General features: G+C 38.4%; 1 protein-coding gene across 5 annotated transcripts in view; it reads left to right on the top strand.

Moving 5' to 3' along the window:
• ssbp2.L (single-stranded DNA binding protein 2 L homeolog) overlaps positions 1 to 24,896 on the top strand; it is a 127,598-nt gene that overhangs the window by 88,039 nt on the left and 14,663 nt on the right. For 3 of the 5 annotated variants that reach the window (XM_018264804.2, XM_018264819.2, XM_018264812.2), the window contains exons 5-8: positions 16,733 to 16,822; positions 20,234 to 20,317; positions 21,553 to 21,612; positions 21,696 to 21,762. In XM_018264804.2, the coding sequence (XP_018120293.1) occupies positions 16,733 to 16,822; positions 20,234 to 20,317; positions 21,553 to 21,612; positions 21,696 to 21,762 (301 nt within the window). The remainder of the gene's footprint in view (positions 1 to 16,732; positions 16,823 to 20,233; positions 20,318 to 21,552; positions 21,613 to 21,695; positions 21,763 to 24,896) is intronic. The other 2 variants (XM_018264824.2, XM_018264832.2) reach the window with 1 other exon arrangement.

Below are 24,896 nucleotides of genomic sequence, written 5' to 3' on the forward strand. Positions count from 1 at the left end.
TAGAAAATTTTAGTATGAATTAATCCATCTACCAACTAACTTAAAACATTTTCTAAATATTTCAATATCTGTTCAGAGAGATTGAAAATAATGTTTTATAGATGCAGCAATACAAATAGCAGGAGCAGTCCAATATTGCTCCAGTATTGCTCAATAATAATGCCCACACATTTCCAATTACAGGTATGGGATCTGGAAACCTGTTATCCAGAGAGATCTGAATTACAGAAAGGCCATCTCCCATAGACTGCATTTTAACAAGATAATCCCATTTATTTTTTAAATGATTTTCTTTTCTCTGTAATAATAAAACAGTGCCTTGTATTTCATCCTAAGTAAGATCTTTATTGGAAACAAAACCAGCCTATTGGGTTGCTTTAATGCTTAAAAGGAACCTGTCACCCAGCCATAAAAAGCAGTATAATATAAATTCTTTTCAAATTAAACATGAAACCAAATTTCTTTTTCTTATTAAAACATCCAAGTCTCGGCTGTCGTATATTGCCTGCCCCTCCTCTGGCATAAGTGCGGGACTGGAAATGACTTTCACTTTTCCTTCTGTACTTACTAGATGTCACTTCACTGCCCACATACCCCTCTCCCCTTACCATGTAATTGTTTAGCCAGAGCATGGACTAGGGTATCAGGTCCCCCATTCTGGCATATACTGTATATGTAGTCCGGAAAATCACAGGTCCCAAGCTTTCTGGATAAGAGATCTGTAGCTTTAAAGTGGGTCCACACCGAAGATTTAGGGGGTTTATTTACTAAACCTCGAATTTATCTGGTCGGGCCTTTTGGGGCAAAAATTCTAATTTTTCATGGGGGAAAAAAAAACTTGTTACTCGATTTTATTATAAACAATAAAATAAAATAAAAGGGCAGCCAAGTTTGGGAGTTTTACTTTGAAAGCAGCTAGTAAGTTGCAGGTAAAACTTAGTCCCTTTGTAAAATGTATAATTAAGCAATTGAATTCTTAATGAATCAGATGAAAATTGAGCATAGGACTGGCCAGATATGGGATGACTTTGACGTAGTTGGCCAGCTTAAATATATTGCAATATATGGACAAACAATCCCTGTTTTGCTTAAAGGGTAAGGCATTTTTCAGTAGCAGTATGCACAAAATGTCTCTGTCTTAAATATATTGATAATGGGTTGAGTGCAGAGGACCTCTTGTATTTTATTATACCCTCGATGCTGCAAAAAGCCCAAATTTGAAAATCCGTCATCTCACATCTGTCGAGGTCCTATATAAGTCAATGAGAGAGGAACCTATTCTAATTTGAAGATATTGGGGGTCATATTTATTCGCAAATGGTTGTATTGCCCATGTTTTTTCCTGAAAGCTAAAATATTGCACTGCTCTGCCCTACTTTCTAGTTTTTGTGAATTTGCATTGTGAATACATTTTCATAAATGAGACGGGTGTTTGCATGAGTGTGCTCACTGTGCGAGGTTATTGTGCGCGAAAATATCGTTGACCGTAACTTAAATCCGCAATTTGCGAAACTGTTTTGCAAATATTTTCTCCGCCACCAAAACTTGAAAGTAATTCAAGTGCGGAGTATGCACATAATATACGCAATTTGTGATTTTTGCCATATTTAAAAAGCTCTTGCAGTGAGAAAAAAAATCACAATTCTGTTTGTACATTCTTATTCAGCTTTATAAATGTAACCATGTGCAGGACAAATATATTCACTGTGCGAACCAATTTGCCTTGCGTGAAGTTTATAAATGCGGTGGATTTAGCCTGATCAGTTTGCCCAAAATTCAAGTTTTGTGCAAAAACCGAAAAAAAATCTAGTGATTGTTTGCCCATTTGTGCTGTTTCTCTGTGTAAATCTTGCGTTAGTGGAGTAGCCGAGGTTGTTGCAGCCTTGTTTCTCATTCAGATCTATGTACTAAATCAGCACTGCTGCATGAAGCCAAGTGAATCCCATTCTCGTTGAGTTATTTATCAAAGCGTTCTAGGAGCTGAAATGCAAATACATCTCCTTGCATTGTGTAATCATGTTAATATGAATGTAGGGAGTCACGCTGTATGGTGTTCCACACACAAACCTGCTGCTGTATTTTCTTCAACACTGATATAAAGGACCCGCTAGCGCATTTTCTGCAACCACACACAACTGCATATATAGCAAAGGAAGCCCATCATGAAGGAAGACCTTTAGTATCTATTTCTGCCACCGCTTCTGGGGCGGAAGTGAAGAGCACAAATGAGCTGCAGAATCAGCATGTTCCTGCACTTTTTATAATCAGTATTTATCTTTCATTAATGTATACTTGGAACACACCTTCCCTCCGAGTTCACATACCTTCCAAAGTCCCGATTTTGACCGATCAACCCGCAGTCCCGGGTTTGTTACTGACATGTCCCGACTTTCTCTTTGATCTTCTGCACTAAACAGCCAGAAAAAGATACAATGGGGTATATTTATCAAAGAGTGAAGTTAGAGATCGCCACAGTCCTCTAGAGTGAAATTCCGCCACTCTTTATTCATTTCTATGGGATTTTGAAAGGTGTATTTATCAAAGGATGAACTTTCACTCATTGATAAAATATGTACCAGGTGAAAATAGTTACTTTTGTAACAATTTAAGATAAGCAAAGAAGCAATTGTAAACGCCCCCATACACGGGCAGATAAAAGCTGCCGACAGACCAAGCCCACAGCTTATTGGCCCGTGTTTGGGGCCCTCAGAAGGCTTCCCTGATCAATATTTGGCCAAAAGTCGGACAGATGTCGATCAGGCAGGGTAAAAAATCCCGTTGGATCGCGGCCACATCTGTTCGTTGATGCGGTCCTGCGATCCGACCACCTGTATGGCCTCCATTCCCTAGGGCCCACGATCGGATCAGCCCAATATCGCCCACCTCAATGTGGGCATATCTGGGAGAGATCCGCTCGTTTGGCGACATCACCAAACAAGCAGATCTCCCTGTGGCCACCTTAACTATTTAAGATAAACAGGTCTCTTGGGGAAACTGGGACTTGCAGCTTAAAGGGCAATTCACCTTCAATAGCAAAACTGTAAAAACACATAAAACCACAGAATTGTGTTCAAACTTTCATAACCTGCCAAATTTTGTAAAATAAACATGGTAATTAGGGGGTGTGGCCACAAAATGGGCACGGCAATTCTTTTTATCCCTCTTTCTATTTCCAAAATGTTGGGAGGTATGAGTTTATGTTTGTTTTAGTTATGAGGAAATGCCATGCATGTTGATTCTTTTGTAGCAATCATCTGGTAATGTAAACAATAACAGTCCTGATGGTAGGGGCACACTGGGCGATTCGGGGAGATTTAGTAGCCTGTTGACTAATTGCCTTGTCTTTGTGACGACCAATCTCCCCATACACCGTCCCTCTCTCTTGCGCTGGCTTAAATGAAAAATCGCCTGCGCTAAAGCACACGCAGCAATTTGTTTCCGAAGTTGCCTCGCGCAAGGGAAGGCGTTTGGGGAGATTGGTCACCGCAAAAACTAGGTGATTAGTTGCCAGGTGACTAAATCTCCCCAAATCACCCAGTGTGCCCCTACCCTGAGAGGGATATGTTCCTCTGATAGCAATGAATATATAGCTAAGCATGGTTGTAAAACAAAGCCCAGGAACAGCACAGGTCTCCAGCCAAGGCCCCACAGTACTCAAAGTCTGCTCAGCTGGAATTCTTACAGGTTAACCAACTTAAAACTGTAATGCCCCAAAAAGATATGAAATGGCATTTTTATCCTACAAAGGACAAGTAGTGCTCTTCCAATCTGAATGCTAGGTTACCCAACTTATACCCAAAAAAAGAAACCTAATGTAGCATTTCAAGTGGCACCTACATTCCCCAGCCTTTGTATTCTATTTGTTTTTAATTCTTTCCTGTTAATGCTTACAAATGAGGCTTTCTTCTGAAAAATACAATGACAGCCCCACTTGTAACTGCAAAAATAAGATACTTACAATCATGGTTCCAACGTTTGCAATAATATGTATATGAAATTATAATAATAAATGTTGGGTTTGGATATGGCCTGTGCATTTTTTGTAGACCATCCCTCCACTATTAGCATAAGCAGAATTGTAAGCATGGGTGAGGATGAAATAGGCTGTCACAGATACAAAGATTACATTCACTTCAGTTATGTGCTTAATCCCTGGTAATATGGCACACTTAAAAGGGATTGCTATATAGAAAGTGAAATTAGACAAAAATACTAGGGGCCACCTATGTGCACTACAAGCTGCAGAAGGATAAAGAATGCTAAAGTTACTTGCGACCACAAAAAGTCTAATGGTCTCAATAGCACAAGAGCCTGGCACCCACTGTGCTCCCACCAGCTGCCCGTCCTTTCTCATCTCTGGCTTTGCCATGATCTCCTTCATTGTTCTCTGTAAGTTGGCAGATGGTACGAGTCCTTTTCTTCTGTGCCTGAAAGCAGCCCAATAAAAAGGATTCAGTGTGCATGTAAACAATCTGCCTTACATTTAACCCTTTAAGTGCCAGCAGAATTTCACATTTTGGTTACGCGAAATGCCAGCCGTTTTTGAAACATTTTGTGCTCTCTCACTTTAGGGGCATTTTCTGAGGGGAAACCTATAGTTTACCTAGGAAAACTATACATTGTTTTTTTCGGTAGAAACTGAGCTTTCTAAATCTGCCTGAGTTTTCATGTATTTCCACCTGTGCAAAAAAATTTATAGTGCTAAATACCAAAAAAAAATGAAAAATTACCATTTTTCATCGTATATCAATTTATACCAGAAAAATATTTCATTTTAGGGATGAAAATCCAACTGATTTGGAAAGCCTTATGTCTCTCGAACGTGCCAATACCAGATATGTATAGTTTTAGGGAGATTTAGGATTTGTGTACAGCAAAAACTCCCGGCAGTATATTACCGAATTTTGAAAGCACTAAGGCAGAAAACGGCATGCTTTAGATTCCAAGGCAAAAAATCCTGAAACCGTAGGTTTACCCCAGAAAACCATACATTTTTGAAAAGTACACATTCTGCCGATTACAAAATGGGTAACTATGTCTCTCTACTCCCAACTACCAAACATAAAAGCTTGTCTGAAAATAGCGGTTTTTCAAAAAAAAAATTCAAAATTCTGAAAAATCATTTCAAAGGTTTTATTTTGCTGCTCCGCATATCCCAAACTATATTAGGTACCAAGAAAAAGCACCTGAAATATGATTGCCAGGGGTCCACTGAACAGTTTGATACCCATTATGCATAGGTTTACCAAAGTATCTGGCATTTAGAGACACCAATATGAAGTTAGCACATCCAAATTGATCAGGATTTTACTTCAGCTACTGAGAAATCAACACATTGACTGCATTTTTTGTGGGGTAAAAACACAGAAATATATGTTTACCCCCCAAACCCATATATTTTTGGAAAGTACACATTCTACTGAATCTAAAATGGGTACCCATGCCTTTCTGCTCCAAACTACTGAGTCGCAAGGCTTTCCCAAAATTGTCGGTTTTGGTGAAATATCTGAAAATTGCCTCAAACCTTCAACTTCCCAGCACCATATCGCCCATGTATCATTACGTACTAAGAAAAAGCACCCTAAATATGATTGCCAGGGTTCCTCTGAACATTTTGGTGGTCATTGTTCATAAGTTTACCAAAGTATCTGGCATTTAGAGGCCCCAAAATGAAGTTAGCGCATACAAACAGTCCTGTGGGTAACTTCAGCTAATGAAAGATCAACACATTGACTGCATTTTTGTGGGGTAAAAACACAGAAATATATGTTTACCCCCCAAAACCCATATATTTTTGGAAAGTACACATTCTACAGAATCTAAAATGGGTACCCATGCCTTTCTGCTCCAAACTACTGAGTCGCAAGGCTTTCCCAAAATTGTCGGTTTTGGTGAAATATCTGAAAATTGCCTCAAAGCTTCAACTTCCCAGCACCATATCACCCATGTATCGTTACGCACCAAAAAAAAGCACCCTAAATATGATTGCCAGGGTTCCTCCAAACAATTTGGTGGCCATTGTTCATAGGTTTACCAAAGTATCTGGCATTTAGAGGCCTCAAAATGAAGTTAGCGCATACAAATAGTCCTGTGGGTAACTTCATCTAATGAAAAATCAACACATTGACTGCATTTTTGTGGGGTAAAAACACAGAAATATATGTTTACCCCCAAAACCCATATATTTTTGGAAAGTACACATTCTACTGAATCTAAAATGGGTACCCATGCCTTTCTGCTCCAAACTACTGAGTCGCAAGGCTTTCCCAAAGTTGTCGGTTTTGGTGAAATATCTGAAAATTGCCTCAAAGCTTCAACTTCCCAGCACCATATCACCCATGTGTCATTACGTACTAAGAAAAAGCACCCTAAATATGATTGCCAGGGTTCCTCTGAACATTTTGGTGGCCATTGTTCATAAGTTTACCAAAGTATCTGGCATTTAGAGGCCCCAAAATGAAGTTAGCGCATACAAACAGTCCCGTGGGTAACTTCAGCTAATGAAAAATCAACACATTGACTGCATTTTTGTGGGGTAAAAACACAGAAATATATGTTTACCCCCCAAAACCCATATATTTTTGGAAAGTACACATTCTACAGAATCTAAAATGGGTACCCATGCCTTTCTGCTCCAAACTACTGAGTCGCAAGGCTTTGCCACAATTGTCGGTTTTGGTGAAATATCTGAAAATTGCCTCAAAGCTTCAACTTCTCAGCACCATATCACCCATGTATCGTTATGCACCAAGAAAAAGCACCCTAAATATGATTGCCAGGGTTCCTCCGAACAGTTTGGTGGCCATTGTTCATAGGTTTACCAAAGTATCTGGCATTTAGAGGCCCCAAAATGAAGTTAGTGCATACAAATAGTCCTGTGGGTAACTTCAGCTAATGAAAGATCAACACATTGACTGCATTTTTGTGGGGTAAAAACACAGAAATATATGTTTACCCCCCAAACCCATACATTTTTGGAAAGTACACATTCTACAGAATCTAAAATGGGTACCCATGCCTTATTGCTCCAAACTACCGAGTCGCAAGGCTTTCCCAAAGTTGCCGGTTTTGGTGAAATATCTGAAAATTGCCTCAAAGCTTCAACTTCCCAGCACCATATCACCCATGTGTCATTACGTACTAAGAAAAAGCACCCTAAATATGATTGCCAGGGTTCCTCTGAACATTTTGGTGACCATTGTTCATAAGTTTACCAAAGTATCTGGCATTTAGAGGCCCCAAAATGAAGTTAGCGCATACAAACAGTCCTGTGGGTAACTTCAGCTAATGAAAAATCAACACATTGACTGCATTTTTGCGGGGTAAAAACACAGAAATATATGTTTACCCCCCAAACCCATATATTTTTGGAAAGTACACATTCTACCGAATCTAAAATGGGTACCCATGCCTTTCTGCTCCAAACTACTGAGTCGCAAGGCTTTGCCAAATTTGGCGGTTTTGGTGAAATATCTGGAAATTGCCTCAAAGCTTCAACTTTCCAGCATCGTATTGTCCATGTATCATTACCAGCATAAAGCATCCTAAATATAAACATAGGGGTCTACTAAACAGTTTGATGCCCAATATGCATAGATATACCAAACTATGTGGCGCACAGAGACCCCCAAATGACAATATGTATAGACATTTTCACGGCTGACGCGCTGGCTGCTGCAATATAACCACTCGGTGTGTGTATTATGCGACATTAGACCACCTAACAGTACAGAGACCCCAGAAAACCATATATTTTCAGAAAGTACACATTCTGACGAATCCAATATGGGTAAATAAGTGTTTCTACTGCAAACTGCCAAACTGCAAAGCAATGCTGAACATAACGGTTTTTATAAAATTTCTGAAAATTGTCACAAAGCTTGAATTTTACCCCATTATATGCCCCACATTTCGTAACTTATCAGCATAAAACATCCTAAATATGAACGCCAGGGGTCTACTGAACACTTTGATGCCCAGTATGTATAGATATACCAAACTATGTGGCGCACAGAGACCCCCAAATGACAATAGTGTATATACATTTTCACGGCTGACGCACTGGCAGCTGCAATATAAGCACCTGGTGTGTGTATTATGCAACATTAGACCCCCCTAACAGTACAGAGACCCCAGAAAACCATATATTTTCAGAAAGTACACATTCTGACGAATCCAATATGGGTAAATAAGTGTTTCTACTGCAAACTGCCAAACTGCAAAGCAATGCTGAACATAACGGTTTTTATCAAATTTCTGAAAATTGTCAGAAAGCTTGAATTTTACTCCATTATATGCCACACATTTCGTAACGTATCAGCATAAAACATCCTAAATATGAACGCCAGGGGTCTACTGAACACTTTGATGCCCAATATGCATAGATATACTAAACTATGTGGCGCACAGAGACCCCCAAATGACAATAGTGTATATACATTTTCACGGCTGACGCACTGGCAGCTGCAATATAAGCACCTGGTGTGTGTATTATGCAACATTAGACCCCCCTAACAGTACAGAGACCCCAGAAAACCATATATTTTCAGAAAGTACACATTCTGACGAATCCAATATGGGTAAATAAGTGTTTCTACTGCAAACTGCCAAACTGCAAAGCAATGCTGAACATAACGGTTTTTATCAAATTTCTGAAAATTGTCAGAAAGCTTGAATTTTACTCCATTATATGCCACACATTTCGTAACGTATCAGCATAAAACATCCTAAATATGAACGCCAGGGGTCTACTGAACACTTTGATGCCCAATATGCATAGATATACTAAACTATGTGGCGCACAGAGAGCCCCAAATGACAATAGTGTATATACATTTTCACGGCTGACGCACTGGCTGCTGCAATATGAGCACCTGGTGTGTGTATTATGCGACATTAGACCCCCCTAAAAGTACAGAGACCCCAGAAAACCATATATTTTCAGAAAGTACACATTCTGACGAATCCAATATGGTTAAATAAGTGTTTCTACTGCAAACTGCCAGACTGCAAATCAATGCTGAACGTAACCGTTTTTATCAAATTTTTGAAAATCGTCAGAAAGATTGAATTTTACCCCATTATATGCCCCACATTTCGTAACGTTTCAGCATAAAACATCCTAAATATGAACGCCAGGGGTCTACTGAACACTTTGATGCCCAATATGCATAGATATACCAAACTATGCGGCGCACAGAGACCACCAAATGACAATAGTGTATATACATTTTCACGGCTGACGCGCTGGCTGCTGCAATATAAGCACCTGGTGTGTGTAATATGCGACATTAGACCACCTAACAGTACAGAGACCCCAGAAAGCCATATATTTTCAGAAAGTACACATTCTGACGAATCCAATATGGGTAAATATGTGTTTCTACTGCAAACTGCCAAACTGCAAAGCAATGCTGAACATAACGGTTTTTATCAAATTTCTGAAAATTGTCAGAAAGATTGAATTTTACCCCATTATATGCCCCACATTTCGTAACGTATCAGCATAAAACATCCTAAATATGAACGCCAGAGGTCTACTGAACACTTTGATGCCCAATATGCATAGATATACCAAACTATGTGGCGCACAGAGACCCCCAAATGACAATAGTGTATATACATTTTCACAGCTGACGCGCTGGCCGCTGCAATATGAGCACCTGGTGTGTGTATTATGCGACATTAGACCCCCCTAACAGTACAGAGACCCCAGAAAACCATATATTTTCAGAAAGTACACATTCTGACGAATCCAATATGGGTAAATAATTGTTTCTACTGCAAACTGCCAAACTGCAAAGCAATGCTGAACATAACGGTTTTTATCAAATTTCTGAAAATTGTCAGAAAGCTTGAATTTTACCCCATTATATGCCCCACATTTCGTAACGTATCAGCATAAAACATCCTAAATATGAACGCCAGAGGTCTACTGAACACTTTGATGCCCAATATGCATAGATATACCAAACTATGTGGCGCACAGAGACCCCCAAATGGATATATAGTAGATAAAATTTACAAGGCAAAACAAAATAAGGCAGTAAAGGGTGAAATGCAAAAAAATCCAATAAAACCACAAAAATCAATGTTTTTTTTCCAGACTAGTGTTATCGGCCGTCAGAATCACAGTTTGAATATTTTAGATGGTCCAAACAGGTTATACGGCTAGAAACAAGTGAACACAACATATGCAGAGCTGAAAATGCAATAAAATGGCTAAAAATTCAATAAAATGGCTAAAAATGCACCAAAATACCCAAAATTGCAATATAATCACCGAAATAACATACAAAAGGTATTGCACAGTACGGTTAGCGAATACGCAATGCGTAATGGCAATAAAACATTTTTTTCAGACAAAAAAAGAAACGATGCGATAAGAAAAAAAAAAAAAAAAGCCACAATGCCATGTATGTGCGTGTGCGTGTGTACAAATGGTAAATTACATGTTATGTGCGTGTGCACATGTGTGTAAGTGCAGTGAGTGTAAGTGACCCCCCCAATCCCCAAAAATGTGTGTGTAAGTGTGAATCTAAGTGTGTATTACTGTAATAAGTGTGTGTTGGTGTGTTTGTGTGTGTAATTGTTGCACTAACCTGAAAAAGTCGCTGGAGACTGTTGCAGGCGATCAGGAAGAGCCTCTGGAAGACATCTGCCTCGTGGTTCCTGTCTGTGTGCTGTGGGGGCGGAGATCGTCGATCCGGTGCAGGCTGCAGCAGCAGGACACGTAAGTAACACGTGCCTGCTGCTGTTTTTGGGCCCCTGGGCGATCGCGCCCCAGGGGCCACTCGATCCCCTGCTCTGCTCGTTGCCTAGGGGCAGGGGATCGAGCAGGAACGGAGCGAACGGCTCTAACAGCCGCTCCTCCGCTCCTGAACCAGGAAATGCTGCAGAACGTAGAATCTACGTTCTGTGGCATTTCAAGTACCTTTGCCACAGAACGTAGATTCTACGATCTGTGGCATTTAAAAGGTTAAGCACAGGCAGAGGCCTCCCAATATTTATCCAGTTGAAAAAAATTGAAAAGATTGATGTGATTAAAGGGGATCTGTCACCCTAAGAAATAATTCCAAATCTTATTTTTTGGTGTTAGTCAATAGTTTTTTTTTAATTTTTAACAAACTTTATAGTTAATTAAGGATTTGGAATCAGCAAACCAAATAAAAACAATATAATCATGTAGCATTCATTGAAATTGAAATTTTAGCAATTTGACTTCCTCATAGGAGCAGCAGTGGGGGCAGGCTTATCTGCAGAATTAATTGCAGAATTCACAGAATCATTGCTCCCTTTTAATCCCCAGTGCAGTCCACTGTATCCCCAAGAGTTTTGCATCCTCTGACCATGACTTTGTTTGATTATATTGTTTTTATCTGGTTTATTTGCTTGTTTATTTACCAGCCCTGCAGAATGTATGTGTACTCCGGTCCAGATTGGAGCCAAGTGAAGTTACAGATGGCAACCAATCATTAGTTAGCTTTGATCTGTGTATAGCAGGGAGAACAATAAAAGCAGATCTCTGACTGGTTGCTATAATTTGCTGCACTGGATAAGATTTCCCCAGTGTTTGTAAACTGAGGCCCCTCAACACCAACCTGCAGACTGTCTATTATTATTATTATTATTATTATAAACATGTATTTTTAGAGCGCCATATATTGCGTAGCACTATAAAATGAATGTGCTTATACAAAGAAATCACATGAATTACGTGTCTGTTTCAGTCTTGTTTACATGTCTGTAGTTCAAGCAATGACTCTATTGGAATTCCTATGCTAGGTGTATTGCACAGTGTTAGTGGGCTCCATTGCAGCTCTCGTCTATAAAGCTGGCCATAGACGCAAAGATCCGATCGTACCAATCGAGGATTCGTACGATTTTCAGACCGTATGTCCCATAATTTTTCGTCCAGCGGAGATCGGTCGTTTGGTCAGGTTAAAAGATTTCTGTTGGCTGCCAATAATTTCTCTGCATGTATTGCCGATCGCACTATTTTCAGTGGGAGACTGTCACTAGCTTTGTCGGACATAACTGATTGCTGTCAGGGGCAGAACATCGACTGATCTGTTCTTTTACTACTTTATTTGCTCTGAATGGTTAGTGGCAGGTCGGGAGATGGGGAAGTCCGATAGTTTGAGGATTCGAACGATCAGATCTTTGCATCTATGGCCAGCTTTACTCACATGTGCTGCAGGTTAAGGGACAGGAGGTGGGACTGATATGTGCTTCCCCCATCCCTCGTGAATAAAGGGCTGATTATGCAGGTAGTGCTGTATTCATGGGGTACATGCAGGTCTCTGTACTCTTTTTGGAGTGCAGAGACCTGCGGCAATTCAGAAGAGTTCAGGGTAGGGGGAGCCTCTGCCTTCAGCCCGATCAAGCAATATGTACAGCCCTTGGCAAGGTAGTTGGGTGCACACATACAGATAGAGCAGCCTTTACTAGTGTATCTAATGTGGCTGTATACTGTTCAATATATAGTTGTATGCTGTCATAGGGAGGTAGGGGGCTGATATGACATGCCTGTGATAATGCAAGGCCATTTCCAAAGACACAATCATTTCTGCTATATCCAGCAATGGATTATCATGTAGAGGGCAAAGCAGTCTGTGTGTAAGGGTATCGGCCACCCCAAAGTGCAGCCTGTGACTGGCCCGTGTGCTCGCTGTATAGGAGCTTCTTCCTCTCAGAGACTGTGTGTCATTTTATGGAAATGAGCTGCATCTGTTCGGTGCCGAGAGACATAATGGGTAGGAAAGTGGTGCTCGGTGATCACGCTTCAGAGACTTCTGTTTATGGTGGTGACGGGCTTCACACAATGACTGGAGATCTATTTTAGTCGGTTGCAGTGCAGCAGGAATGACATCTCTACTCTCGCTGCATCTGATTTTATTGTACAACTTGAATAGAGTGACAAGTGCACAAAACAAAAGCCTCCATACTAGGCAGTAGCGCAGGGGCAATGCATCCGGGCCGCACCACAATTAAACCTTTACTTTACCCAGTACTGATCCCCACCATCAGAGATACTACTTAGGGATAAAACATACATAAATTATACATACGTTATATAATATCTCATACATGTTTTTAGAATATATTCATTATTGTATATGGTCTGCAGTTGCATTGCCGGAACATTGTCTTCTCTGACAATAACGTTTCTCATTTTTGTTTCTTCACTTGCCCTTGAGAGTGTCATTCCCTGGCTTGGCCCAATTTTTACAGGCAGGAAAGTTAGCCCTTCTGTTCACTTTGTTGTATTGGCACTCTTTTTTTTCCCCCCACAAATGTTCTTCCAAAAGGTTTTTCTGTAGATAAGCAATAAATTGCACTTTTTTCATGGATGCCGAACTCTTGTCATTCAGCGTGTGATGAAGCCGAGTTTGACAGCGACACCTCCTGGAGAAAATTGACAAGAATGCAGCTTTCCGTGATTGAATCACACTGCGCAGGATGGCTAGCATTTGCAAATGGTTGCCCCTGGCTATGAAATAAAAAGGGCTTCACAGTTAAACACACCAAGAAGCCCACTACTTATAAAAATGAAAGGGATATTGCTGCCATCCTCCAGCATTCAAAAGTCATCAGTAAATTCTTCTAGCTAAGGGAACTCTTAGAGGCAGATTTATTAACGGCCGATTTGTTTTTTCCACAAGTTTTCAAGGTTATTTTTGAGTCAAACATCTATTTTTAGGGATAAAGAAACTCAAATTTTTCAAGATTTTTTATATCCCGACCCTGGAAATAGCTTGAATCCGAAAATGCACAATCTAAAATCTGTCGAGTTCATGTAGAAGTCAATGGCAGAGGTCCCTTGAACCATCTGAAGATGTTAATCCCATGATGTTTGGGTTTTTTTCAGTGGGTTTCGCTCAAAAACTTGATCAATTAGAGCGATTCAAGTTTTTTCCCACGGAAAACTCAATTAATTCAAGTTTTCTGGTCGTCAACCCTGAACTTGATAAGTCGAGTTTTTACTTCAATTAGAAAACATTCGAGTTGTGAGTTCATTCAAGGTCTGAAAAAGCTCACATATCTAAAATTCAACCTTTGATAAATAACCCCCCTTATTATAGTCCTTTCCAGTGTAATTTCAAGCCGTAAAATAGAAATTGTTCTCCTGTAGTGACTAATCCTTCCTTGATCTCCCTCTATATACTGTAAGCATATCTGCAGATGTGTCCATATAGGAACCTTGTGACCTAGTTGTTTTGTTTGCTAAAAAACACCTGTCCATCACGTTTAACCTTTTTAACTTCTATGAAACATATATAACCATGGTTATTTCTGTTTTTATTGGCCTATATAGATTATTACATTTTACTTATACATGATTGACTTGGAGATTGCGCTTGCTTTAGGGTCCCAGTGGTCAAACTTATTTTTGTTTTGTTTTTTCCATCCTTTTAAAAACCATTTTGGATCTGTGGAAATTAGAAGAGAATGTGTCAAAAGCCCCATGTGTTACACTGATTCTATTGTCAGTCAACAAGTCTTGAGGCACAGGAGATATATTAATAATAATAATAATTGGGAACAAATGCTGCAAAGGAGGAATACTTGCACCCATTGGAGGAAAATCAGCGCTGCATGCTAGGGACGGATACTGCTTCTTACTGCCCCCAACCTGTGTTCCCAGAGATCACTATAGCCCCTTCTGCTGAATAATGAGCAATCGGCAGTGGAACAGCTATTAACCCAGTGTGTGTGTACATAGCCTTAATCTCTTCACTTATGTAGGTCTCACCTCTGCTCAGCTCCGGCTGTGGGCTCATTGATAAAGTTCTCCGCCAAGAGCCTCGGGTGGCAAACTGCCTAGCCCCTGTTAGACTGTATGCTTTTTGCATCAGGAAGCTTTAATAGGATTACCATCAAACATCACTAATCCATCAATGCTTTTCCCTTTTCCATGCAAGAGAGCGCAATACAGATCATTAGTCGGACGGCTGCACGTTGAGCCGAGTTTATTATTAGTGTTATTTCCAAACACAATAGAGGACGAATAGGCCTAGTTTGCCTGTGCAAAGCCACCTTTAATTCTAGTATGGCTCCCGAGACTAGAATGTCACTTATACACAAATATAGGACTCTTCTGCACCGGGGCACTTCTTACTTCTTCTACATTTGCACAGCTGACATGCTGTTCCATAAACTGCAATATATATAAAAAGGGAACTGTCCTTGCGAGCAAAACTCCACCAAAGTACAATGGTTGTTTAATACATTACATATTATTTACATGCCATTTTTTTCTGAAAGTATATATATATATATATATATATATATATATATATATATATATATATATATATATATATATATATATATATATATATATATATATATATATATATATGTGTGTGTGTAATGCTCCAGCTCATTAAGGAGAGCCTTGCTAGAAACTGTGAAGGATTTGTAATGCACCAGTTGTGCAAATCGATAGTGACCTTATCATTGCAGGACATAAGACGTGTTCTGGGTCTTTTATTTACTGTATGTTTGCGTGCATCCCTAAGGGAATAATACCATCTTATATTATATTACTATATTTTTTATTATATATTCTCTTGTAACAATGTTTTAGAACTTGTCCTGGAAATATTGCTTCTTTGCATTTGTACTTTAATACATGTATGACGCCATGCTGCTAAAAGTTGTTGATGGCAGTTAACAAAGCTTTGATAAACAATATATATATAAACACATTTGGGAGGACCTTCTTTTCCTCTTGTATTGGTTGTTGGTAATTTTGTGTGTTTTTCTGTATGTCTATTGTATACACAAATTTATTGTACAATGCTACAGAATATGTCGACTTTTGCATTGTTAATACAGGTATGGGACCTGTTATCCAGAATGCTCAGAACCTGGGGTTTTCCAGATAATGGATCTTTCCGTAATTTGGATCTTTATACCTAAAGCCTACTAGAAAATCATGTAAACATTAAATAAGCACAACAGGCTGCTTCCAATAAGGATTAATTATATCTTAAACAGACTGTGTCGGCAGCTTATTGGCCCGTGTATGGGGGCCCCCGACGGGCTTCCCCGATCGAGATCTGGCCGAAAGTCGGCCAGATCTCGATCGGATGGGACAGAAAATCCCGTCGGATCGCGGAAGCATCTGTTCGTTGATGCGGTCCCGCGATCCGTCCGCCCTTTTACCGAATGCTAGGATCCGATCGTTGGGCCCTAGGGCCCACGATCGGATCTGCTTGATATTGCCCACCTCAAGGTGGGCATATCGGAGGGAGATCCGCTCGTTTGGCGACATCGCCAAACGAGCGGATCTATCCATGTATGGCCACCTTTAGTTGGGATCAAGTACAAGTAGGGTTGCCTCCTGGCCGGTATTTTACTGGCCTGGTCAGTAAAAATGATAGTTGATCCCAATGTTATTAATAGGGGAAAAAGATAAATATATAGGAAGGCCGGTATTTTTTTTCCAGAAATGGTGGCAACTGTAAGTACAAGGTACTGTTTTATTATTACAGAAAAAAAGGAAATCATTTTGAAAAATTTGGATTATTTGGATAAAATGGAGTCTAAGGGAGACAGCCTTTCTGTAATTCAGGGCTTTCTGGATAATGGGTTTCCGGATAACAGATCCCATACCTGTAATAATAATAATAATTAATAATAGCCATCTCATGTATTGTGGTGTACTTGGTGCTTGGTACGACTGAAGCATCCTTACAGGATTGTCTGTTCCTCTTGTCTCCAGAGTGCTGCAGCTGCCCCCAGTCCAGTTCTTGGGAATATGCCTCCAGGGGATGGAATGCCAGTGGGCCCAGTTCCTCCAGGCTTCTTCCAGGTAAGGCCAAGTGAAACCCTCACATAGGAGCCCTTGTTACTGATACAGAAATAGGCATGTCTAACCTGGCACAGCATGAGGCTCCCGCTGATCTATAAAACTGCTGTAAATATTTAACTTTACCCAGTGAGCCTCTGTGTTTAATATTGAACCTATTCCTACCTCTATCATTGTATAACCCTGCACTCATGCACCATGATAACACTCCTATTGATTTCTACTCGCTGCAGAATACAGAGCTCATTCCAGATTCTTTTGGAATTCAAATATTTCTATCTTTTCTTATACCACCTCTATACTGTATTTAGAATTTAAATGTGTTCATCAATAACCAGTCCAACATTTGTAGACAATTACTATTCTTACAGTTACATTTGATGGATACAGTGACATACATTGGATGTCGATACATACACATACATGCCCTTATCACAGGGAATCAGTTTTTTACAGAGCTTTTTATCCTCTCACTTCAGAACACTTCCTTTTATTTGATTGAGAAAGCTTCCTTTTTCTAAAATGTGTTCCTATGTATAAACTTCCTCCTAAATTAACCGTAATTCCTGACACACCGATTAAGCCAAGGTGATTTCAGGAAATGTTTGGGTGCTGAGTTCCAAGATAATCTACACAAATGCATCTTAAAGTCTTACAGACTTAATTTAAACCAACATTTGTTGTAAAATACTTTAGTATGGGATCTGTTATCCAGAAACCCATTACCGGTATCTAGAAGGCTACGAATTATGAGAAGGTCATACTCCCATGCACTCCATAATAATTAAAATTTTAAAAGGGATTTCCTTGTACTTTATCCAAACTAAAATATAATTAATCCTTATTGGAGGCAGAACAATTCTATCTAATGTTTGAATGATTTTTTAATAGTCATAAAGTATGGAGATCCAAATTACTTAAAGGTGAAGGAAACCTAGTCGGCGCAAACCCCCCACCCCCCCACCCGTTTGTTGCCCACCCTCCCTCCTCCCCCCTGGCCTACCCGTCCCGCTGGACAAATGCCAGGGTTTTGCGCCGACTAGGTTTCCTTCCCCTTTAAAGACCCCTTATCTGGAAAACCCCAGGCTAAGAATTCTGGATAACAGGTCCCATAACTGTATGCAAACGCCCAGCAGATACATTCTGCCACACAATTACCATGTATAGTGCCACTTTCTGCCGACATGATATAGTTACCCAAATTTAAATAGTATAGTAGCATTAGCTTCTCATTAGTAATGGAAAATAATCTTTAGATGACTCTACTGCAAAGAAACAATTTGTATTTTGCAGAAATGTAAATGCTTTTGTTGTTTTGTCAAATTAATATTATCGAGAAAAAGAATACATTGGTTTGCGCCATTGTGCAGTATAATAAAACTTCACCTTAAGGCATTTGGAACAAGGAACATTTTGTCCATCACAAAAAACGGCATCAGACAAAGCCTCTCTCCATCTGCCACTGCTCCTAATGTTATACAATCACAAACTCCCAGGCTGTCACACACAGAACTGTGGCATGCAAACCTTTAGCCAAAACTTAACATATTGATTATTGTTATTATTCAAGGTAATCAGTACTGCCCATTTGCCCTGTTGTTTAGCATTTGTTCTGGCCAGAGCTAACTGTATTAAATGTAGCAGGAAGGAGGAACGAAAGCTAGAATGAAAGTATTAAGTAAACCAGTTGCTGATGCGCAGTTATGTGTATTGCTCTCGAGGAGACCTGCTCCTAATCCAGTATATTGTGTTCAATGATTTTGTGCTCATGAATAATGTCTGCTCTGCCACTTAATGGAAGGAGGTGGCAAAGAATGACTTTGAGCCTGGAGTAGATGAAAGCAACATGACAAAATACTTTTCCTAACTGGACAAAAAAGGGGTAATTTATCCAAATAAGGTCGAATTTTAGAGTTCAGTTTGAATGAACTCACAACTCAAATGAGAATGGAAAAAACTCAGATCAGTGAGTTTGGAGTTAACAATCCGAAAAAAACTCGAATTGATTGAGTTTTCGGCAGTAAAAAACTAGAGTTTTCAGGCAAAACCCTCAGAAAAAAAAGTATACATCATGAAGGATATTAACATCTTCAGGTGTTTCAAGGGACCTCTGCCATTGACTCCTACATGACCTTGACAAGTTTTAGATGGTGTATTTTTGGATTTGAGCTATTTCCAGGGTTGGGGTACAATAGAGTTATAGAGGTTTTTTTTTTAACCCAAAAATTTTTTGACCAAAAGAATAATCTTGTAAACTTGAATTTTTGTGGAAAACACAACTCGAACCTTAATAAATCTGCCCATAAATATTCCAGTGGAAAAAGTGAGCCTTCATCCCAAGCAAGACCTTATAAACCAAAATCTTTATACAAAATGATGGAACTCCCAGCATCATGGATAACATGTTACATACATGATAAATAGACAGTACATGGATCAAACTAGTTACTTTGGCTGCTGCATTTGTTTGAGTGGTAATGTTCTATCCGTTCTTAAAAATAACCCATTGTTGCTTTGTTTGTACATTAGCACATATTTATATGTAACCTCTTTTATTCTGAATTGTTTCACGGCCTGTTAATAGGCATAATACTTGTACTGATAGCAAGATCACATAAACATAAAAGCTATTGTGTCTATATTGCTAATATGTGAATCAGCCCTGTTCATTGATACAAATTGCTGCAACTCCAAAGGTTTTTGTAAGCCTTTAGTTCCCCTTTAATTAAAGGACATAATGGTTAGGAATTTCAAATCAAAAGACAAGAGAACTAATATTTTCAATACGAATCTGCAAAAATAAGCAAATGCTTTATTATTTGTTGCAAACAGAGGTATTTACTGTAGTCTGTGGCTACCTTTTAACTAGCTATGATCACCCACTCCCATATGAATAAATAATCCAAATGATGTGCTGATGGTATCCCTTTAACACTTGAGGAAGTTTGTGTATTCCATTTTTTTTGCTAAATTATCCTGTTCCATGAAAATGCATCATCAGCTAGAATCAGCTTCCTTTCTCCAGGACTAATAAAACAATCAATAGTTTGTGCTTTAAGTGCTAAAAAGGATGATAGCTGTTTCCACAGATAACATTATACATCGGGTAACCTAGATCAAAATTATTGCTACTTAACCCCTACATGGCTGCCACACAGTAACACGCCACAATTGTTACTTTCCAGAGTAAAATGCATAGGATAGAGTCCTGCAATGGATTGGGTACCCACAAAAATGATTGGTTTGGCTGGGTAGCTAAATGCTGGTAGGGGTGCCAGTCAGCATGTCCAATAAACTTCATTTATAGTATTAATATTAAAGGAATAAAGATGAAATAGCTTAGAGGCTTCAAGTTTGGTGACCCAGTCCTTATAATACGTTTCTAATGGTGTCCCTGATCTTATTATTCCCTAGGGCCCACCAGGTTCCCAGTTGTCACTGCATGCACAGCACCTACCTCTCAACCTCAGCAATTCCATGATAGGACCCCACAATCAGGTAGGAGGCCCAATCAATCCTGTGTTCAGCCCTGTTCTTCCCCTTGCCCCCATAGCTTAAGTTGCTCTTCATGAGTGCACTGGTTTTATTAGCACCCCAATTTGTGTATTTTATCCTTCCAATGAAAAGAAAGAAGAGCATCGTAAACAGCTTTGGGTACAAATGAATTGTGCATATCCTTAATTCACATGCTGTCCTTACACCATTTCTCACCGTGAATATGAAGGTGCATATATGTAATTAAGAATGTTTGGAGTGCAGGCAACTGTAAATTGATGAATATATATTGAACAAAGTGCTAAACTCCAAAGATACTCATAATTATCTTCATACAGATTGGCCTGTCTCTCACTGGATTGCGGTTACTGTTAGGAGCTTTCATGTTTATCTAAAGGGTCTTTTGCTACACTGGGATTCCCCAGAACAACCTTTGAAACAAAGTCTAATTTGACTTCACTCACCACCTTACAAAGCCAAACAACTGAGATTATATCCTATTTCCAGAGAGACTATTAAATTCTAAAAACAAGAACAGCAGCAGCAGTGTCTGAGTGGGCCTCCAATTGCCCACCAGAGAACCTGACAAAGGGGACCCACTCTCATAGCAATTAGATGTAGACAGGACTTAATATAATAGGTGCCTTACAGACCTGTGGTGGAAATGAGAAAGGGCTGCTAGGAATTGTTCTTGGCTAAGACCCACAAGGGTTGGGGACCCACTAGGTGAACCTTTGGCAGGTCAACCATCGGTCTACCTGCTATTTACCATGACTCTCATCAATACAAAGAGACTTTTCGCCACAGCAAAACATTTATAGACTGTAGGAATTAAAATGAAAATGCAATAAACCAAATTCTGAATCATTAAGTGCAACTCAAGTCTTCATCTGAATCACTCCCAAAATAAAGAGACAAGTCTCCACAAAGCATTAAATGTTCATGAAAAAGATAATTTTATATACTGTTATATAAATGATTAATATTTTGTGTTTCATTAAAACTGCATACACTGCAAGGTTATGTTAAATTCAGTCAAATAAGGCACAGCTTTTGCATGTAGTATATTGGGTAACTTATTGTTAATAGCATATGGATTTAACATCTTTGAATGGCCACCAAGAGATGCAATACCCAAGATGCTCCATACTCCCAGTTAAAGGGCCACAGGTTGCCTATTGCTGTTCCAAAGTCCATACTAAATTAAATGTACCACTCTTTCTGTCTTGTCTTTACAGCCATTTATGTCACCCCGGTATCCTGGTGGTCCCAGGCCCCCCTTAAGAATACCTAACCAGGTGAATACAGGTTTGGTTCCCACATTAACATCTAGCAGGAATTAGAAATGAGCATTGACTAACGGGTATATATTCTTTTATAGGGACTGGGGGGTGTTCCTGGAAGCCAAACGTTACTTCCTGGTGGAATAGACCCATCAAGGCAACAAGGTGAGTGAGGCTTTGTAGTGCAAAATGCAAATGCTACTAAAAAAATACTTTACCCTTTAAACAAAACAGGGATTGTTTGTCCATATATTGCAATATATTTAAGATGGCCAAATATATTGCAATATATGGAGAAACAATCGCTGTTTTGTTTAACGGGGAAGGCATTTTTTAATAGCTCAAGGCACAAAATGTCTCAATGTCCTTAATATATTGATAATGGGTTGAGTGCAGAGGACCTCTTGCATTTGTCTGTATGTAATATGTGGTCACAGACTCTTTGTACCCCTGCTTAATGTTTTTAAAAATTAGTGGTGAGCACAACTTTCCCTTGTTTGTTATGCTTACAAATACCATACTGTATGTGTGTGTGTGTGTGTGTGTGTGTGTGTATATATATATATATATATATATATATATATATAATACACAAAAGCCATGAATATCCTGTAAATTATATCCTTATAAACGGTGAGTAGTGATGTCATCAGTTATAAACAGTGAGTAGTGATGTAATTTCTGTCACATGACTCACTAAAATTTGTGTATTATAATTAATAAAGTACCCCCACACGAGGCCTCGTGTTTTTATATGGTCATGAAACTCCTCGGTAACTTATAATATCCTTATATTTTACAAGAGGGGGTACTTTATTCACTATATATATATATATATATATATATATATATATATATATATATATATATATATATATATATATATATATATATATATATATATATATATATATATATATATATATATATATATATATATATATATATATATATATAACAAACAAGGGAAAGTTGTGCTCACCACTAGTTTTTAAAATCATTAGGCGGGGGTGCAATGAGGGTATGGTCATGAAACTCCTCGGTAACTTATAATATCCTTATATTTTACAAGAGGGGGTACTTTATTCACTATATATATATATATATATATATATATAACAAACAAGGGAAAGTTGTGCTCACCACTAGTTTTTAAAATCATTAGGCGGGGGTGCAATGAGGGTGTGACCACAAAAAACATATAGACAAATACAAGATTCCTCTGCACTCAACCCATTATCAATATATTTAAGACAGCGACATTTTGTGCATACTGCTACTGAAAAATGCCTTACCCTTTAAACAAAACAGGGATTGTTTGTCCATATATTGCAATATATTTAAGCTGGCCAACTACGTCAAAGTCATCCCATATCTGGCCAGTCCTATGCTCAATTTTCATCTGAATCATTAAGAATTCTATGGTTTAATTATACATTTTATAAAAGGGACGAATACGTTTTACCTGCAACTTGCTAGCTGCTTTCAAAGTAAAACTCCCAAACTTGGCTGCCCTTTTATTAGACACCAGTGGGATCACCTGACTATATATATTGATAATGGGTTGAGTGCAGAGGAATCTTGTATTTGTCTATATATATATATATATATATATATATATATATATATATATATATATATATATATATATATATATATATATATATATATATATAATTGGAAGTAGCACGCACTCCAAGTTAATTTACTATTTATTATATAAAGGCAATCAACGTTTCGGTTCTCTGTCTAGAACCATTGGGCAAAGGTTCTAGACCGCGAAATGACCCAAAACTTTGATGCCTTCATATAATAAATAGTAAATTAACTTGGAGTGCGTGCTACTTCCAATTCTTATATACATTCCAATTTAAGCATGGCACCCAGAATGAATGGAGTTTATTAAGTGAAGGAGAGCGTTTGCGGACTTAATTGGTTAAATATATATATATATATATATATATATATATATATATATATATATATATATATATATATATATATATAATATATATATATATATATATATATATATATATATATATATATACACACACATACATATATTGCCTTACTTCCAATTCTTATATACATTCCAATTTAAGCATGGCACCCAGAATGAATGGAGTTTATTAAGTGAAGGAGAGCGTTTGCGGACTTAATTGGTTAAATATATATATATATATATATATATATATATATATATATATATATATATATATATATATATATATATATATATATATATATATACACACACATACATATATTGCCTTACTTCCAATTCTTATATACATTCCAATTTAAGCATGGCACCCAGAATGAATGGAGTTTATTAAGTGAAGGAGAGCGTTTGCGGACTTAATTGGTTAAATATATATATATATATATATATATATATATATATATATATATATGTATGTATATGTATATGTATATATATATATATATATATATATATATATATATATATATATATATATATATATATATATATATATATATATACACACACATATATTGCCTTTTACATTCTGTCTAGTAATTCTGCTTTAATTAAGTGTTAGACCTTTATTAGCCCCCGAAGACAACATAAAGGATCAGATGTCACCTGAGACTCTCTCCCTTGTGAAACATCACCAGACAAAGGGATTATCTGCTCCCTTCATTAATGTTTTGGCAAATCACAGTGAACATGCTAGGGCCTCAGTAATAACACTCCAGAGACCCATATGCTAGTCATATGCTAGTCTGTCCTCTATATTTAGTACTCCCCATTGAATCTACCAGCTTTTACTAGACCCCCACCCCTGCCAGTGTCATGAATTAACTTTTCTCTTGCCAACCTTTAGCGTTCTTCCCTGTAGTGGCAGGAATGTATCTGTCTGCCAGCCTTACCTGGCTCATTGCCATCTTCCAGAGTAGCCAACACCACAGAACCTTCTTGCTCCTAAATGAAGAAAGAGTGGGTGACTTTGTTCCATATGAAAAACCAAACTGGGCTTTAACTCTGTGTTTCGGAAGAACACTAAGGCCTTCACTACTAACAAGGCAGCATGTGTTTGGTCTCTGATCATGGTAGTTAGGTCTATACACTGAGGAGTTGTGTGACTGTTCATGATTTTCAGTTTAATGAGAAACCATGTGGAAGCCAAACCTTGACCACTCAAGCCTCCTCTGCCTGCATTTATATTGTTTTGAAATCGAAGCTCTTTTTAGCAACTCTACTGCCATTGTATAGCTATGTCAGTTGTAAACTGTACATGCACATTATAGGGGTCTAGGCCTGATCTATTGTA

Source organism: Xenopus laevis, chromosome 1L (assembly GCF_017654675.1).
Source record: "Xenopus laevis strain J_2021 chromosome 1L, Xenopus_laevis_v10.1, whole genome shotgun sequence".
Taxonomy (NCBI): domain Eukaryota; kingdom Metazoa; phylum Chordata; class Amphibia; order Anura; family Pipidae; genus Xenopus; species Xenopus laevis.